The 20803-nt window shown below is 41.4% G+C and overlaps 1 protein-coding gene across 9 annotated transcripts in view; it reads right to left on the reverse strand.

Annotated features, from left to right (window-relative positions):
• Positions 1 to 6160, reverse strand: part of eps15l1a (epidermal growth factor receptor pathway substrate 15-like 1a) — a 44335-nt gene extending 38175 nt beyond the window's left edge. For all 9 annotated transcript variants that reach the window (XM_066696021.1, XM_066696020.1, XM_066696025.1 and 6 more), the window contains exon 1: positions 6103 to 6160. In XM_066696021.1, coding sequence (XP_066552118.1) covers positions 6103 to 6129 — 27 coding nt within the window. In that variant the 5' untranslated portion in view covers positions 6130 to 6160. The remainder of the gene's footprint in view (positions 1 to 6102) is intronic.
• Between the last annotated feature and the right edge of the window lie 14643 nt (positions 6161 to 20803).

Below are 20803 nucleotides of genomic sequence, written 5' to 3' on the forward strand. Positions count from 1 at the left end.
GGACGTGCTGCCCTCTCTTTGATTGTGCGTCTCTAGATTCATGTCAACATGTTTACCCAAATATGATGATAATTGCTTTAACATTACAGGGCTGAACAAAAGGCTCAAAGCCCGACAAGAAGCCAAGGGATCCCATTGAACACCACAGCTTAGTTGGCTAAGCCTTGCTCTGGGAACGCGGTAGGGTCAACTGTAGGGATTTTCACACAGGGTGGGTACTGTTCAATACAATTCGACTTGACAAGCACAGCGCAGCAAGAAAGAAGATTGGCAAGATACTGGGGGGGTGCGTGTTTGAGGGTTTCCCAAGGTTTTCCTTAACCAGTCCAATCTGAGCCACTGCACACGGCCTCATGAAATACTGCAAATAACCAACTGTAATGCTTTCTGGATTCAATTAAACAGAAATCAGAGTATTCCAAGATTATTAAATGCATGTGGTAAAAGGATAACATTTATTGGAGTGATTTCATTATTTTCATACAGTGTAATTGTTTAGATTCAGGTATAAAACCAATTAAAAACAGTCACCTGCTGTGAAAAACCTCCAATATAGCCAGGCAACTGTTTCGTGAATCGGGTGAAACAGGAAAGACAAGTATAGCACATCGCTAAAACTGGCTGAGCTAATGGAGATGGGATGCAATATTATCAGGGACCTGACACCAGAACAGAGGGGAACTACATAAGCTGACCTATATAACATTACAGAACAAGAAGTGTGTGCGTGTCTATTTGAACAGACTGCTTTGTACACTTTGAGTCTTTGTGTTCCTAAAAGTAACCTAGAAATAACCATTCACTGTTTCACTCGGTAAACTGACCGGAAATATGCTTTTCCCAGCAACAAAAGCAGTGCTAGGATCTCCCTGTCTTGAGATTGATTTGATTCTACCCTTCCCCCCCCCCCCATGGGCAACTTGATAGCATTTTGGGATCTTTAATGCATATGGGCTCAAAATGAATCCATGTAGACATGCCTGGGAAGAAAAAGAACCCCTTTGAAAGAACAATGCATATTTCTCTTGAAAATGGATTCCTCACAAGCGCTTCTGCTTCCTGCACATCTGTCTGTGAGCTTTGCATGTCAAGGAATAATTTCCTATTGGTTAAGCAATCTCCCGGAATGCAATTTAACCGCCAGATAATGTTTCAACTTAACGAGATAAGCATAAGAAATTAGATGAGGGGAGGAAAAACCCAAAGGCATCACAGCACGTTGACTGCAGGCTTTACAGGCATAACGCAAAAATCAATAGTACTACAGCATTAATTTGAACTGGCAGACAATTGTGACTCACGGAGACTTGTTTTACAGTGATGTGGGAACATCGGCGCTGCAGCAGGCAATACAAATGGGTCTGAGGACATTAGCACTTCAGACAGCATCACTCACGCGAGGCTAACGCCCACACCGGGCATCAGCTTCTAAAATCAGGCTTTTAATAGCTCTTTATGGTTATATATGCAAAACCAGAAGGAGATTTTTTATTTTTATCCTTCACTTCTCTGCAAAGAGTTCTACCAGTAACAATACAAATTGGAAACCCATTTGCAAAACCCCAAGACTGCATCAAAGTAATGGCATGGAAGCATCTATCCATGAAGGGAAAAAACTGCCTGTTCAATTCCTGCCGCCCCACCCATTTCCCCTGAGACAATTCACATTGGAGGACTTCTGACTGCACACAGTTTAGGATGTTTCACAAGACCGGCTGCTTACACCTACAGCTATATCATCAAGACAAAGACAACAATTTCACCCCAAACAGACCAAATCACAGGCCTTTCGATGCAACTGTAAATGTGCAGGAAGTCTACCAGCTAAATAAACCATTTCAAAATGAAACCATGATATTTCCACCTTCTTATCATTTCCCCGTCTCACAGAAACACTTCAGCACCACCCGAGTGGGATTTCCTGTCCCAAATCAGGAAACATTAAATGTTGTTCTGGAGCTTGGACAGACACATGCTTATTGGCTGAACAGTAAGGTGATTATGCAAAACTTGATTTGTGATTTGCAACCAGCTTTAAACCTTCTCTCCTGCCATTTTTGTGGAAACAAGTGATTTACTTTCACCTTAAATTCACCCTAATATCGTAATATGCCCTGCCTGATGTCCCCCTTGTGAAACCATGCATTTTGTCCAATTTCATGGGCTAAATTTGATTTCAGACAGCTGTAAAAACTATTAAACCACTGACTTGAGAATGTTACACTGACTCACCATCTAATCTTGCATGGCTGGCTTAATGCAGGAGTAATAATCCTTTAAAGAATGAGGAAGTCAGTCCTACCCAGTTGCATTATGGTTATTCAAGTTATTCCAGTATGTTACACATGTCAATCTTTTGGCCAAAAACAATGGATGCTGCTGGAAAAATGTATCTAAGCAATCAGCTGCAGAAGATAACACTATATAAATGTAACAAAAGGTAAATACATGGGTACTGATTTATACCACAATTCTACTTTTAGGACAGGTCAATTACACATGAAAATGGGCAGTGAAGTTTGGGTTAGCGTCTTATTCGGAAAGCAAAATCATTTCACAACTGCTCTCTCTTCAGGTATGTACAAAATGAGATTGCACTGTATCTGTTATCAGTGCCAGCTTTGTTGCCACCTAAAAAGATCATACACGGTCACACTCATTAGAGAGTATTCGGCAGCACTCCGATAACACAGACTGTGGCAATTCTTTACTGTCAGCCTATTTATTTAACCGCCACAGTAAAGCTTAACTTTCTGACAATTGCAATTCAAGACATAAAAGAGCATTCAGTCCAATCTCAGACTGTACAGTGCCACAACTTAACTACACTGTTCATTGGGTTCAAAGGGCATGCCCACCCCTCCATCCCCCTGATAATCCACAGAACATACACATCCTTTGTGTCTGATGGCATGCTGTAGTATATAGCACGTTTTATTAAGCCTTTCTGTAAAATCCCTAGGTCAATTTCTCTGGCGCAGTTTCAGAGATTATACATTTCCGCACATTTGTGTAATCTTGGCTGCATTTCAGAAACGCTGACTTCATTTGTGCCGCGGGAAATCATAAGGGATGTGATCAGAGCACATAATGGTGGCACCCCCCCACGCCCCAACCTGCTGCCTTCCCATCTCCCAGCAGTTCATGTCTTAAGTAACCACATTGCCCACCGGATCAGGTGCATTTGGAAAAGTACCGTCTTACATCCTGTTACTGGTGCTCCTTGAACCGATTAGTCCATTACCAGATTGAATTGTTTGAGGGAGGTCAACTGCTCCGGGGTCATTTGGCATTTTAGTTGACAAAAAGCTGCTTGGATTTGCACCAGATTTCCCTGCGTTGCAGCTGCTGGCGGAACGGACCTTGTTCTTTGCCAGATCTTCTGAACAGCAGTGTCAAATATGAAATGGATGTTCATTGTTTGGCAACTTGGAACAATCGATTTTAAATCGATTTGTCTCCTCAAAATAACGAACCAACCTATTCAGATATCTTCAAAAGGGCTATGAGAGAAGGCCATCCCATGCTTCTGTTGGGTACCTAAAGTGACTGGCAGCTTCCACCAACAATCTTGAAGCCCCCTCACATAGCTTAATCTAAAAGAGGCTTCCTAAATACCATAAGCTAGATCAAACCCTCCTTCTAATGCTCATCTTTGCCACTCAGTCGAAGCTTTTTTTCTTAAAATCTACATTCAAATAAGCCCTAAGTACATTTTGCCACACGAAATTACACTGTAATTAAAGTGTCTCTTACTTGTATGTGTGCGCCGGATTTTCTTGCCGGCTGTTGTAAAATAAACAACCCATCTTTAGTGGGAATGAATAAAATTATTGTTCAGATAAAAACAGATTCATCTGAATACAGAGAGCATTCATTCAGTCACACATTTTATTTATTTTTTGGTTCATTTTATTGAAATTTCAAGAAAACAAAACCCAGTGGCTGATTTAATAGGCTTTCAAACAGTGCAAAGTCCATGTTTTAAAGCTGGAATTCGCCTGAGATTAAATTCAGTTACTGTTCTATTACCATAATGTCTTCACAGGCCTTGCTCTTCATGCATGCACTAGCCACTGTGATCTATCGGGATCAGAGTCATTTCTACAAAATATTTTTGCTGAGACTAGACGGGGAATTAAGGAGTATTAAAGCAGAGGTCCACCCCCCTCACGGTGTAGCCAACAACCACAGAGTCTGCTGACTTCTATTCTACCACAAGGTCTGAAGAGGTTATTCACTTAACTGTTTCAAATGCCCATCATGACCTAATCTTAAGCTTCAACGATTCTTCAAAGTCACTTCAGACATTTAAAGGATCTGCAGGCTATCTATGATATAAACAAGGCACTGGAAATTACATTAATCTTAAATGTGGATATGTATTTGTCTTCAATAGCTGTCCTGATCTCCTGAACATTTAACATTATCTGGGGGTTAATAGGATACATGTTTGCCAGGAATGGAAAATAAATAAAAAATGTAAAGTATATTCTGACAGTTGGATCTTCCAGTGTGTTTTAAATAATAATGCATTATGTTTTCTCTTTTCTGTCTCACATACTGTACCAAAGAGGCCTTCTATTTGAATGGGATCTAAAAGCCATGCCTGAAATTATCATGTATTCATTAAACCTGTAATTATAGTTGTTACCACAACAATAATGGTCCTTTTACTTGTTTTTTGTAGTGATAAGAACAGGAGACACACTACTTGAAAAACTGAACTGTAAACCCTGGCAGCAAAGAAACAGAGTATACGATTCTGATTTAATCCAGGGAATAATAGTCACAGAAGACACAATTTCGGGTACTGCAAAAGCCATCAAAAAAGTTACACACATCACTAGGCCAGATATTCAGTGAAAGGTTGATAGCAGGACCTGACCCTTTCAGAATACATTCAAAGCATGGCATTGACCAACACCACCAAGCGTGATCATGCACGTCGCCAAAAGTTATACTTCCTGAAACCGGATAAACATAGGAGTTAGTAAACCTGTCATCTTAAAACTACCATAACATTGCTCCAGCAACCCAAATAAGCCAACCTGAAACAATAGGGCATTAGAAATGAGCTCCCACATTGTAGGTACAGTATAACTAGAAAAGAAAAGTACCTTGTATGAAATGAAGATGCATTGCCCTGTTATCTTATGACATACAAATGAGCCACTTCTGCATTTTGGATGTGCATCTAAACACACATACACAAACTGAGACCTGGGGGCTGCCGCATTTTGACAGTCTGTATTGTGTAACAGTAACACCACAAATAGTTTCCATGCTTTGCAACAGCTGGATCCAGGGACTCACAACATCGAAACAAGAACAGACCATCTCTGAACCTAGCCGGACTGGTGATCTTTTTGCATACTAGAAAGATGAGCTCCAAAGCCAGCCCAAAATGTTACAATACATCCATGCAACTTCAGCAAATATCCTGTTACTATCGTAAACAGGTGCAAGCTGGCAAGGAGAAGGTGCCAGATCTACGCCCACACCAAAGTTGTGGCTACACGGGTCTCAACAATATGCCCACATTGTGGTGGATGGCAGCTTATGGCACATACCTCCGCGGATGGTGTCCACAGACACACATATGAAGAAATATAATATGGAGGAGCCGGGTGCACCAAACCTGGCCATACTGTTAGGGGCTTCACTTCAAGACACGACCACCTTTGCGTTCATTCATGGTTCAAACCAGAGCAAAAATGGTCCAAATGCATCTGACAGTTTGGGTGCCTGATCTAACACTGGCTCAACACATCAGCCCACATGCCAACAGCACTGCGTATTGATATACTCATCAAAAGACCTCGTTTCGGCGTCGCCTGTCACCTTACGCGATCTGCCCCACCGCCACACGGATTTCTTTCGCGTTTCTGAAACATTTTCATACACGATCAGACGCTGTGATGTCCCAGTAGGCCTTGCCCTCTCGCCCCCCGTACGTGTGCAGAAAACGCCCCTGCGTGCCGGGGATTCACCGCGATCGCCTCGCCGACAGCCACGGACGGTCTGGCCTTCCCCTCGCCCCCTTCCGTCGCCAATCTCCCGGCTGCCGACCGATAAAAACAGGGACCGGAGACACCGTACCTGAGTGAGAGCCGTGAGCGCCGCCATCTTCCCCTGTTGCTGCGGGAGCGCGCACTGCCTGTCTGCGGCGGCGCGCCTGCCCGTGGCTGAGCGCGGGCACGCGTCCGAGAGCGCGCGTGGGGCTGGCAGACTGCTGCCCGCTTCTGTCAAATGCCAGTTTTGTTTAAATGCAAAGCAGGCGGTAACTGTATTGCAGCCACCAACATGCACTTCCGAGCACAGCAGAGAGATGAAGCTGGGAATCGCCGCACAGTGCCTTCCCGTTTGTGCTCCTGTGGTTGTTGTAGATATATTGACATGCTGGGTATGGGTATGGTTCACCTCTAGCACTTATATACGACATCTATATCCTATTAACGGGGAAATATCAAGAAGAACATGAGAAAGTTTACAATCGAGAGGAGGCCTTTCCCCCCATCGTGCTCGTTTGGTGTCCATTAAGTGATCCAAGGATCCTCTCCAGTCTATTTTTGAATGTTGCTCCCAAGTTGCCTCTTCAGTCACATCGCTGGGGAGTTTGTTCAGATTGTGATGCCTCTCTGTGTGAAGAAGCGTCTCCTGTTTTCTGTCTTGAATGCCTTGAAGCCCAATTTCCATTTGTGTCCCGGGTGCGTGTGTCCCTGCTGATCTGGAAAAGCTCCTCTGGTTTGATGTGGTCGATGCCTTTCATGATTTTGAAGACTTGGATCAAGTCCCCACGTAGTCTCCTCTGTTCCAGGGTGAAAAGGTTCAGTTCCTCAGTCTCTCAGTAGGACATTCCCTTCAGACCTGGAATAAGTCTGGTTGCTCTCCTCTGAACTGCCTCTAGAGCAGCGATATCTTTCTTGAAGTGTGGAGCCCAGAACTGTCCACAGTATCCAGATGAGCTCTAACTAGTGCATTGTACAGTCTGAACATCACTGCCCTTGTTCTCAATTCTACACTTTTGACAATATACTCTAGCATTGTTTGCCTTTTTTATTACTTTCCCATATTGTTTGGATGATAAAAGTGATGAGTTCACATAGACTCCTAGGTCTTTCTCATGCATTACTTCTTCCAGAACTAGAATTTACCTCAGAACATTGTACATTGTCTGCATTTGACAGTACATTTTGCATGATTGTCATATTGTATGGAAGGTTATATATGGAAATAAGTGTAGTAGTGTCCATGATAGTATGTAATTATACCTATACAGCTCTGGAAAAAAATAAGAGACCACTTAACATTGATTTCAGATTTTTTTCCAGAGCTATATATGTATGCATACTTACATATATACATCAGAAGCAGTGATACTACAGCATTATGTATTATATTTTCCCCCCACCCCCACACCTGGGAAGTGGTCCCTGAGACACATTAAGCTATTGTTGTAATTATACGAATATAAGCCAATAAGGAAAAGGCAGCAAGTGCAGGCCTGCCATAAAATGCCATATGCCACCAAAAATTGACATATGCAACCAACAAATGGTAACCAAAAAACATTTTTTTCATATATCACTAAACATTATCACTCAGGAACAATAAAATGCCATACTGGACTAACAAATGTCTTACCTGAACAAATAATGTCATACGGGGAAGAAAAGGGACATATGCGACTAAAATAGTGTCCTAGGAGTCTAAAGAAGTGTTGTAGTGGACAACACAGTGTGCTAGCACACAGCCAACATTCATTTTATATGATTGCTTAGTTAGTGATAGTTTCAGCTAAATAAGCTTATTATACATCCTTATTATTCACATGTAATATAATAATTGTCGGAAAGGAATCATTAATTTTAATCATAATAATGCAAGAGTACATTTTGTGACATGCAAACTACTACTAAAATCATAACAATATTAATATAATTATTCATGCAATGCAACATATTCCCAGAGGTAACTTATCTACTGGAATCCTCACCGGGTTGTGGCCTTATCCACATCCATCACTCAAACACACTGATTGCCTGAGACTTATATCGTCTGTTAAAATGAGGCTCATATGACTTTGCAACCATTAGTGGATTTCTGTCAGGGCACAGAGTACTGATTTATTTTCACTTAAAAGCCCCCAGCAATCTGGAAGTGGGGGGTGCTTTTCTGTTGCCCCTCTCTTAAATCTTCAGGGAAATAACCACCGCCCACCTTCTCTCCAAGGAATGGAAAGTGAGACTTAGGACACCACAGCCCAGCCCTCATTTTGTAGTTACTGTAAAGCAAGAATACATGTATGTATTGTGTGGTGTTAACCATGGAATAATAATTCATATAATAAAGAAACATATTCATACAGTATCCTATAGTATTCTCATCTGCTTTGTGTCCACAAAAACGTTTTGCTGAGCCAATGCCGCCTGGATTGCTATATTATTGATAGACTCCCCGGGTCCTGGAGTGTTAATGGGCCCTTGGGGCTGTTGTACTGTATGTCCTGGGGCTTTCATCTGTTCTCTGAAACAGTCTAATACTAACAGGAGGTCACCATATAATCATGCTATATGATGGTCAGTGCCGTGATGTCTGCTCTATCAATGATTGATTGGATATGCAATGTAGCTTACGCAGCCAGAAGGGCGTTGTTTAGGATAATGAGTGAATGGCCGAGAGAGCTACTCTGTGGACTGACTGTTGCACCCTGCTTGTGATTTACAAATTAAGTGTTCGAACTGCAGCCCACTGCGTCCTGGTGTCTCACACGACATAGTGTCAGAATTGAAGAACTCACAATCTTCCTTAAAATGAAACAGAAAATATGTTGAAATTCAACCCACTGGAGCCATTCGGTTTCTCCCAGCTGTCAGCATGGCCAATATGGAGACAGAGGTTCTCACACTATCGAGTTGCAATGAAACTCGACAAAGAGAGCCGTGAAGTGCAGGTGGATTCCTTATTATATGCAATGAGGAGAGATGCAGAGGCAATTTACAATGCTTTCACCTTTGAGGAAGGGGATGTGTTTAACTACAGTGTTGTTCTCACTAAGCTTGCTGTGCCTAAGCGCAACGTAATACATGTGCATGCAAGTCTCCATCAACAAGTTTAAAAAGGGGGAGAAATGGTGGAATCGTTTGTGAGGAATCTTTACTAGCTTGCAGAACACTGCGAGTTTGGGGGAACAAAAGACAAACAGATACGCGACAGACTAGTAATCGGCATCATGGACAGTGATGTTTCACAAAAGTTACAGTTGGAGCCTGACTTGACACAAAAGAAGGTGAATTCAGATCGCTCGTCAGTCAGAAAAAATTAAAAAACAGCATGCAGACATGAGAGGTGAAAAAGAAGTGGATGAGATCAAACAGCACTCCTAATATTCTAGACCGAATGCAGGCGGCCAGAGTAAGCAGTTCAACTACAAAAACAGAGAAACAAGGCAAGGAAATTGCACACGGTGCAATCAAGCACAACAGAGACATGCCCAGCACGAAATGAAAGGTGCAGGAAATGTAACAAAATGTAACATTTCGAAATTGCATGTAGAACAAAAATGGTGAAAGAGCTGACTGCTGTTAGTGATGAGGGAATACAAGGGGCATTCTTTTTAGGGACATTAACAAAACAGTCAGATTCTGATGATGCATGGCATGTAAAGCTTCCAGTTAATGGCACATTGGCTAAGTTTAAGATTGATACAGGAGCAGACACTACAGTGGTGTCACAGGACATGCTACAGCACCCCCAGCTGTCTGAATCAAGAACTGATGTTCGTAGTCCAGCTGGACTGGAGTGCATTGGAACATTTCTAGCAGAAAGTGAATGGAAGGGACAGAAGTACAAATTTTGGATACACGTGATTCAAGCACCTTATGCAAATAACCTACTCAGCAGAACTGTTGCATGCAAGATGGGTCTAGTCTATAAAGCTGATGAAATAAACACAGATGTGTTTGGAGATATAGGGCTATTGAACTGCGAGCCTGTGAAAATTGAATTGAGGGCTGATGCAATACCCTACACACTCACAACACCACGCTGGGTCCCTTTTCCAATTCTACCAAAAGTGGAGGAGGAACTGAAATGAATGCAGTCATTCAAAGAAACTCATGACAAACGTTTGAGTGCTGTAATACAAAATCAGGATTAAAGCAGAATAAAGAAAAGTGCCACTTTTGGAAATCAGAGATTTTGTATTTTAGTAAAAGCATCAGAAAAGATGGAATTAAGCCAGACAATAATAAAGTGAAAGCAATCACCAAGCTACCTAGTCCAACAAACATTACTGAGCTTTGCCAGATGCTTGGAATGGTGAATTACCTGGGAAAATATTTACCTGGCCTGTCATCTGTGCTCACTGAACTGTTGAAAAAAGAGCAGAGTGGATGTGGGGAGACTCCCAGGACCAGGCCTTCAACCCTCTGATGGATGAGAACACCTGAGACACAGAGGAAGACGTCAAAGCATATGTGCTGTGGAGAGGAGCAGACCTGTGTCTGCATGCAGGCTGGATGACATCGGAGAGGCAACTCGGAATGACGCAGAACTCCAGATGGTTATTGACTTTGTTCGCAATGGCTGGCCTAAGAAAATGGCACAGATACCATATACACTACATGGATATTATACAGCAAGAGCACATCTATCAGATTCAGATGGCCTCCTGCTGTATCAAGACAGGATCGTCATCCCAGCTTCACATCAAGGGGACATTCTACAGCAGATTCGTGATGGTCACCAGAGCCGGGAACGAGCCAAGATGTCCGTATGGTGGCCGGGCATCAGTGCTGACATCGCTAGGACAGTAATGGCATGCAACTTTTGTGAAGAGAAGAAACCTACACAAAGGAAAGAGACAGTAATGACAACACCCTTACCAAAAGGTCCATGGCAAAAGATCAGGGCAGACCTGTGTGAGCTGGAAGGCCAAAAATATCTTATATTAGTGGACTATTACTCCAGAGACACAGAAATAGCTCACCTATCTACTATAACAAGTCAGCAGTCTGATGTGCTATTGGGTCACCCCCATCAGTGCTACTGGAGTAAGTCCAGCGGAGCTGATGACGGGATGTCAGATACGGACAACCACCCCAATGCTAGAGGAAAAAAACATACATCATTTCGTGCACGAAAGCTATTTTGTGCACGAAATACACATTTCGTCCCACTAAATGTAAATATCTGTAATTCATTTCGTGGACGGAATGATGAAAGAGGGGTTTCAGTTCGTCCACGAAATGAAATGCAACTTTTACATTTTGTGCACGAAATGTATTTTTCCTTACAACATTTTGCGGACATAACGCATACTCTTGTGTTCATTCTGTCCACTGAAGGCAAAGTACGTTTTACATTCGGTCCACAAAATTGTTGTCATGATGGGCACGAAATGGCGTTTGTGAATCACATGACTCGATTCCGTGACACGTGAGAAGTGTTGGCAAATCGGACGAGCCTGAGGGCGGAGTTGTCTGAGGGAAGGTGGTGATCATAGTTATGGTGGATCCTGCTGGTTATAACGTTGCAACCGGTTGAAGGGGGAACAACCTCACACGACGCGCAGTCTGTGGCATGTCCGCAGTGCAGTCTGTTTCAGCGACAGTCAGCTGTCAACCCACGTGATTACGTAAGTCGACGTTGTATTTTGCAGACTTCTGCCTTCTACATATTTTCCTTAGCATTGATTGTTTTTGAATGTTTAATTTTGCTTTAAAATTGTCCTAACAGCAATGGTCAAGCCCGTCGCTCAGGGGAGTTGGGGAAAATGGCGGCGTGGTGAAGTGCTCACTAAATGAGCGCGCTTTTAAGGGTGTCAGATGAGGGATGTTTTGAACACTTTACTGTTTCTGAGACCGATAAAACTGAATAAAGCAAATGTTTTATTATTGTAAACTTTTATTTGGGTACATTGTTCAGTATTGTAGACGGTTATAACAGCGTTTCTTTTTTTTGGGGGGGCAGAGGTCTATGACGAGGGGGTGCGAGGGGGTGAAGGTACAGATAAAGACGATTCTAGTTTATTTCAACCTAAATGTCAGAATCCCCTTTTAAACCCTAATTACAGAACTGACACAAGAAAACCGCTAAGTTTAAATAAGAAATACACACTAGTAATGGAGTAGAAAGTAGAAAGATCGGCACACTCATGCGATTGTAATCAATGCAAAGTAAGCAATGTACATTTATTAATATTGTTGTTATGATTAAATATTACTGGTAGTAATAACGACAACAACAAAAATAAGTGCATTTGAAGATGCTTTTATATTTATTCAATTTCCCCCCCTGCTCTATCTATCCCACTGAAGAGAAGTGTGCAGTATCTATATGCACGTTGGATGAGCAGCATTTGACAGATCTGCAAATCCCAGCTACCCGAACAGGATTTCTCTCCTAATGTAAGTATTTTACATGGCTGTTTTGCTATTTGCAATGAATTTATTAATACAGAAATGGATACTACTAATTCACTCTTCTTGTAGATTACTGTTATGGCATTGTGCAGTCTTTAGTAATACATTCAAATTTCAAATTAATCTGTTCATAATATTTTTAAATGCACGTTTGTACAATGGTCTGGTTTATTCTTTCAATGCATTGTGTAATTCTACATTTGGAAGTAAATTCTCTTGGATAAAAGCATCTGCTACAACAGTAATAGCAATACAATTTGAATAATGTATCCTTATGTCGGTTGCAATGCACAGGGAACAAGAAAACAACCTGTTTGACATTATAGTATGAAATTGTTTGTATAAATAATATAATGTGTGTGTATATATATATATATATATATATATATATATATATATAGATATAGATATAGATATAGATATATATAATATTCTCCTTAGGAAGCTAATTCTCACAGCTTCACTTCACTCTACATCAGTTCACCACCAGAGCTCATCCTTACCTGAATACTAAACCCTGTCTCTCTCATTTCCCCAGCACCATGATCAATCATCCAATTAACATTCCTCTCAACCATGTGCACTTGTTCCATCCTCCTCCTCTTCCCATTGGTCCAGCACTCACAAACAGGGGCTGCCTCCCTCTACACAGTATATATTCCCCTCTGTTGCTCAGATACTTCCTAAAGTCTTGCATTCTCTTGAGTCATTTCTGAGCATTAGTCCTATCTTTGTAGCGGCCTGTGTTTTGACCTTTGCCTTCTTGTTCCGACTACCTCTCTTGGAACTCCCTGTCTAGCCGGTTTACCCAATTGACTGACCCCTGGACTGTCCTTGTTTGTGCCTTTCGTTTCCCCCTTGTTGGATTGTTTGCCTTTCTCCCATCTAAATAGTGAGCCTGCAATTGGATCCACCATCCTTGTCCCAGAGGTTGTTACACTGATGCTCAAGTTTCATCTCTTGAGGATTTGCTTGCTCTTAATATCGGAGGCAGGCAATTCGAATTGAGGGTTTTTTGTAATCAAATTACTCAATGAATCATGACAGTCCTACAAATGCCACTGTGAATGCAAAAGCAAACATCTGAACACTGTGTATGTCTGCACTAACCTATTAGTCTTGGAGTGCTCTGTAGAGGTAGTGTAGAAGGGGGAACTGTCCCATCTGGGTATGTTATTTTCTGAAACCTGAGTGCACTATTATTTTAGGTATTAATCATTGACTGTGCTGCTGTTCTTATTGATTTGTTTTATGTATTGTGACTGCATTTAATTTGTGTGTGGGTGTTAGGGGGTACTCCCACCACTAGAGGTCTTTGTTCACTGGGATAAAAGGATAAAAGTGAGTGTGGATTGTTGTAATGAGTCTCCTTTCTTGCTTGGGGTGCTGAACCGAGAAGTTATATGTGTGTAGGTGGATTATTGACCAGGAAGCTGGAAGTGAAGGTGGTGTTTTTGATTTATTGTTTGGGCTTTATTTATTTGTTTAACCAAACCCATATAACTTTCCTGATGGCAGCACGGAGGACCTGTTTTTTGGGATTGGATACAGGTCAAGTTTTGCTGGAAGCTGTTCTGGACTGTGATGCTGTGTGGGACTATGTTTTGGAAGTATGCTGAGTTTTCCCCAAATGGGCTGAAGGCTGGTGTTTTTTGGTAGCAGTGACTTGCATTGTTTTCCAATGTGATCGTTGCAACGTTCATTGCCTAGGAAGAGGCCGGCTGAGTTTTTTGGTGTAGTCTACTCAGCATGTTTTGTTTTTGTTTGCCTTTTTTCTGGTTTGGTTAAATACTTTTTTGCAGCATGGCACTGGAGTGTTAGTTTTGCTGTTTTGCTGCTTTCGTACTGCCGACCCATGTTTGGTCTCCGTACTTTGTGTATAGTTTTTATTGCATATGTTCTCGATTTTGGTTTTTGCTGGCTTAGGGAAGATTTAGGGGGTGAGTTTAACGTTATTTTCTGCTCTTAGTTTTGTTTAAATGTCATCTTAGTCTTCCACCTTGTCTTTTTTTTTGTTTTAGATAGATCTATACTGCCATTCATTTACATACTATGTAGGCCTACATAGGTTATATATTTACAATCTCTTGATTATTTTTCTTTCTTTTCCTTGTTTTTGGGTTATGGTATGGTTATATATTTTCCTATTGCTAATGCATAGGCAAATTTAAATCTGGTACTGTGGCCCTTCCATCCTCGTCATTGGATTTATTGAAATGGCTATATAGGTTTACTGGTGGGGTGTTTTTTATACTTCCCTTAATAGCTAATAAACCATAACATTTGTGTACTTACATTTGTTACTTGGTCTCATGGTCTGTTGTGTCCCAGGCTCAGATGCAAAAGTTGATGTTTATTACTTACTGTACTGCCCATGGTCAGGTGAGAGCAGAAGTCTGTAACGTGGGGGTGGAGCTAATTACGATTTTAAACAGCGCTGACGCATATTCGCCTGGTGCCCCAACATTATTTGTTTAGGGTTAATTCCTGCTTTAGCTGAACACCATCATAATTAAACCTTGTCTTTTTCTATTGAGCGCTAAAGTAAACCGCAATGAACCACATATATTTTCAGATAGCTACAGAGTTTTTATTTATTTACTTGCACTTTATATTGAGAATAAGCCTATCAGGGAGCACTATCCCGATACCAGAACACAAGGTTAATGTGAAAATAAATAAAGGAGTTATTATCCGAAGTGTGTGTGTGTGTGTGTGTGTGTGTGTATGTATGTATGTATATATATATATATATATATATATATATATATATATATATATATATATATATTATATATTATACACTCACCTAAAGGATTATTAGGAACACCATACTAATACTGTGTTTGACCCCCTTTCGCCTTCAGAACTGCCTTAATTCTACGTGGCATTGATTCAACAAGGTGCTGAAAGCATTCTTTAGAAATGTTGGCCCATATTGATAGGATAGCATCTTGCAGTTGATGGAGATTTGTGGGATGCACATCCAGGGCACGAAGCTCCCGTTCCACCACATCCCAAAGATGCTCTATTGGGTTGAGATCTGGTGACTGTGGGGGCCAGTTTAGTACAGTGAACTCATTGTCATGTTCAAGAAACCAATTTGAAATGATTCGACCTTTGTGACATGGTGCATTATCCTGCTGGAAGTAGCCATCAGAGGATGGGTACATGGTGGTCATAAAGGGATGGACATGGTCAGAAACAATGCTCAGGTAGGCCGTGGCATTTAAACGATGCCCAATTGGCACTAAGGGGCCTAAAGTGTGCCAAGAAAACATCCCCCACACCATTACACCACCACCACCAGCCTGCACAGTGGTAACAAGGCATGATGGATCCATGTTCTCATTCTGTTTACGCCAAATTCTGACTCTACCATCTGAATGTCTCGACAGAAATCGAGACTCATCAGACCAGGCAACATTTTTCCAGTCTGTCCAATTTTGGTGAGCTTGTGCAAATTGTAGCCTTTTTTTCCTATTTGTAGTGGAGATGAGTGGTACCCGGTGGGGTCTTCTGCTGTTGTAGCCCATCCGCCTCAAGGTTGTACGTGTTGTGGCTTCACAAATGCTTTGCTGCATACCTCGGTTGTAACGAGTGGTTATTTCAGTCAAAGTTGCTCTTCTATCAGCTTGAATCAGTCGGCCCATTCTCCTCTGACCTCTAGCATCAACAAGGCATTTTCGCCCACAGGACTGCCGCATACTGGATGTTTTTCCCTTTTCACACCATTCTTTGTAAACCCTAGAAATGGTTGTGCGTGAAAATCCCAGTAACTGAGCAGATTGTGAAATACTAAGACCGGCCCGTCTGGCACCAACAACCATGCCACGCTCAAAATTGCTTAAATCACCTTTCTTTCCCATTCAGACATTCATTTTGGAGTTCAGGAGATTGTCTTGACCAGGACCACACCCCTAAATGCATTGAAGCAACTGCCATGTGATTGGTTGATTAGATAATTGCATTAATGAGAAATTGAACAGGTGTTCCTAATAATCCTTTAGGTGAGTGTATATCTACATGGTGTCAAATATGTCCATGTCTTGTTAAAATAAAGATTTTATTGAGGAAAAAACACACATTGGAGAATTTCTGCCATAGGAAAAACCCCCCACTTTTTAATAAGATTAATCAATTGATTGATCTTTAACGATGTCAATGGTCGATTAAGGAAAATTCTTCAAATTTGCAACCCTAGTGGGAACGCTCATGAAAACTGGTGCTTGCTAAGGTTCTTGCCATTTTTGATTGGTCCCCTTGTACCTGAAGACGAGCCAGCATGGCTTATACTTATGGACCTGAAGGACATAATTGAGCTTGTTGTTACCCCTGTGCATAGTGATGAGTGTATTTCTTATCTAGAAAGCAAAATAATTGAGCACAGGCATAGATACAAAGAGTTGTTCCCTGGCATTAGGCTTCTACCAAAGCACCATTATCTGGAACACTACCGCCAGATGACTAGGTTTTTTGGTCCTCTTGTAGTGCTATGGACAAACAATAGCCTCTTTCCTTAGCCTTCAAGCATCAGATGATATTGCTTACCAACTGAGCTTTCCATATCTTAGCATGTCTAAACTTGAGGTCTCAACTGTCTCCACTCTCCCAGTAGATTTACTCAAAAAGGAAATCGCTCAAGCCATTAGGCAGAAGTACCCTGACACGCCTGAGGTTCATCTTGCCCAGTGTGTGACAAGTAAGGGCATAACCTACAGGAAGGGTATTATAGTTACCCATAAATCTGCAGGTTGATTACCAGATTTTGGTGAAATTGTCCAAATCTGCATTTTGCATGAGAGTGTGTTCTTCATTGCCAAGGAACTGTGTGGTTGGTACAGAGAACATTATAGAGGCTTTGAACTTAGTCCAGCTCCCACAAGATGTCACTCTAGTGTCACTCGGTGAACTGGCAGTCCGTTATCCACTGGCTGACTACATCATTGGATCAGTCCGCATGGTGACTTTGAAATGGCAAATCCAATAAGAGGTTCAGTATGTTCAACCCATACTACTTGAATATCAGTTCATTTGCATGCCAGCCCAAGCAATAGAAAATAGATCTGAAAACGATGCACAGAGTCTTATCGAAAAGCGTCCATGTTTGACTGGGCCGTGTTCCATCACCAGATACAGCAGATGGAAAACCAGTTTGAAATAAAAACTGTCAAACTACCGCACTCACCTGAGAACACTGGGATGTCCAGATGTGACCATAAACTCCTTGAAACACAAACCTGCATGGAAGTCAAGTGCAGCCTATGGTGTTAAGAAGCCAAGAGAGCAGAAGTGAACTTTTGCCCCACGTATCCCTCAGGAGAAACTGATGAGAGCCTCGAGGACATGCGGAAACCTCTACTGTCTGATGTGAAGAGGAGGGACAACAGAGAGGCAGTGAAGATCAAAATGGAGACGTTCGCATACAGGAGACATGCAGTGGTCCGTGATGCACCCATGGTAGAGGACTTCATGGCAAGATGGCCTGCACTCTTTGAAATCAGTGAGGTAAGTTAGCCATGCTTATCTTTTTGTTGATCTGTTGAGTCTGTTATCCAGGATTTGTTGTTGGTGAAGGTAGAAGCCAGTGTAAATTGTAATACATTGGCTATTATGCCTTATGGTATAAGTCATTATCCTGTTCTGTATGCTTATCCTAACTTGTTGCCAGTGCATGTTTATGTTCCTTTCTGCCTTTCTTTGCTTAGTTATGTCTCCCTATAGGGAACCTTCTGGTTTGCTGCTTATGTGAGGGTGTCCTCTCCAAGTCTGTTTTTCTGTCTGTAGTGTTTGAATCAAATTTGTTTGTTTAATTTCTATTTTCAGGTCAATGCTGAGTAATCACCACAATCCTGCTCCAGTCCAAATTTCTTTCTCAACTTGAGATTCACTCGGATAACCTAATGAAGTTGTTCCAAAAAAGAGGAGGACAGCTGGGCAGAAAACTCAAATCAATCACGGCACCTATGGCTGATGCTTAAAAATATATTCATTCATATGTGGGTCTACACCAATAGTTGACTTCAAAAAGTGGTGAAATGAGACCTAAATAAATGTTTATTTTTTCTTAGAATGGCAACGCAGATGTTGGACGAGCGCATCATGCGTATATATGGGTGAAGACCCAGAAAACCTCATTAGAGGATATGTGGTATGTTAATGCATTGAAGTTCTCCTCCTTTCTTATTCCATGCCACCATTATTTTCTATCACTAACTATTCTATTACTGTATACTCTCCACTCCCAACTTATTCCATTCTATCATTAGCTGCGCTTACATGTACAATATTTTTTATTCCAAATTTAATTATTCCGAATAAAGACTCCTGGCTTGTTTACATGAATGCTAAATACAGTGATAAGTGTCCATGTGTTTACATGTCTCAAATGTAATCGGAATAGATTTATGATATAATAGAATGGAAAACTTGGTTGGATCCTCTTTAATTTTGACTTTCAGCCTTGTAATGGGCGGTCTTCAAACATTTCCAGTGTTTCTTTATTTGGTTGACACTTCTACAGACTCCAGTCTTGATCTATATCTATATATTTCATCTCCTCATGCTCCAGTGCTTCAAGAATAAAACATACTATACTAAATGTTGTCCCTCTGGGATCTATGTTATCAAAGACCACGCTGCGAGTGAGGACCCAGAGGACACTGGGATTGTCCTCGAAGGCGTCGGTGCTGCAGGATCTGGGAAATGTGGCATTTGCTGTCGCTATGCTGTTCGGCCTGATGTATGCCATGAACCTCAGTTACTCTACTGAGCTCCGCTACACCTTTGAAGTCCTTCAGAAGATTTTGATTAAACTAAATGGGGACAAACTTTCTGACAAAGCTCTTGCATTTAAAAACAGGCTGTTTCAGTGAGCTGTTTTGGTCTCAGACTGATACAGAGGGACACAGTATGTTTTGATTTATGTTCAACTCGTTAGATTGTTTACAAAACTCCTGCAACAAAGTGAGCATGTTCAAATATGGAGTTGTATTGTTGTAATTGTGTGTACTATTTGTATGTCATTTTGAGCAGACACACTTGTGGACATGCATAAATACCGTACACATACTTTCATTACAATACTGACATTATTTGTCAGTAAGTTCTATATGAAACTTAATGACCTAATTTTGACTATTTTCAATTATCAAAATGCATTAGAGAGGGCATCCATTAATTGTTTGGACAACTCTTGTTTTGAACTTTCCTTCTGGATTTTGTTTTCTGACAGAGTTAACAGGTTGAAACAGTTGGAACTGTTTGAATAAACATTTACATTTGTGCAACAGAAATGCATTTTGCATTCTTCAATGATACAAATTATGTCTTGTCCCTTGGTCACACTCCTTTTTCATATACTTTTTCATCTCTTGATGTATGTATCTTTCCCTATTCTTTTATTTGTAAAACCAAACACTACTGTAGACAAGAGAAGAATATCATGTTGTGTTTACATTAATAGATCATGTAGAACCTTGTCCATAATATATTTGAGTAATCTAATCAAACAAATAATGTTAGTTATTAAGGAATTAGTCAGGTAAAGAAGACATGATAATATCACTTGGAAGATACACAATTCATTTACATGAAATTTGTTTCACCATATCATGTTAACTGAATTATATTCAATTACACTGAGTTTACTTTAACACATTATATTTGATGGACATATTAGAATGAAGGCGGGAGAGGCTGGGGCACAAGATATTGAGACAGGTTCTCCAGGTTGTCCAGAGATGGCCGGACAGAGACATGGTCTACGACCAGCTGAGGGAGTATCATACAGAACTTAAGGCTGAACCAGTCCACAATGTTGCTTGCAGGGCTGTTGCCTGCAGGGCTGTGAGGGCTGCGTGATGCTGCTCATCCAAATACCCACCCTGCCACTGCGCCCCGCCTCTGTCACACCTGCTGAGCCCCAGGAGCCCGGCAACAAGGAGACAGGAGCAGCCACCTGCTAGCCTGTCTGTGAGGCCCACTGAGGTACGTACAGCTGCATGAACAAATACACTCATAGAGCCGAAGGATGGATTGTTATCCCATCACTTAGCTGAACAGGAATTAATGAGTGATGGACAGAAAGCATGGCTGGTTTACTCCAGTTAGATTGGTTGCGACTGATCTCCATTTTACCTGCCTTTCTAAGATTATGGAATCAGTTGTGTATAAGTTCAGTTTCTTTCTAGAAAGTAACATTTTTACCGACACTCAGTCAGGTTTCTGTGCTGGTCATGGGTGTTACAGCAGTTTTAAATTTTTTGAATGACATTACTACAGGTCTGGATAAAAAACTTGTGCTGTCAAAGGCTTTTGAGACTGGATCACTCGATTCGAGCATTGGCCTTTGACTCTTCTGCCTGGTTTCAGAA

Source organism: Amia ocellicauda, chromosome 22 (assembly GCF_036373705.1).
Source record: "Amia ocellicauda isolate fAmiCal2 chromosome 22, fAmiCal2.hap1, whole genome shotgun sequence".
Lineage (NCBI taxonomy): Eukaryota > Metazoa > Chordata > Actinopteri > Amiiformes > Amiidae > Amia > Amia ocellicauda.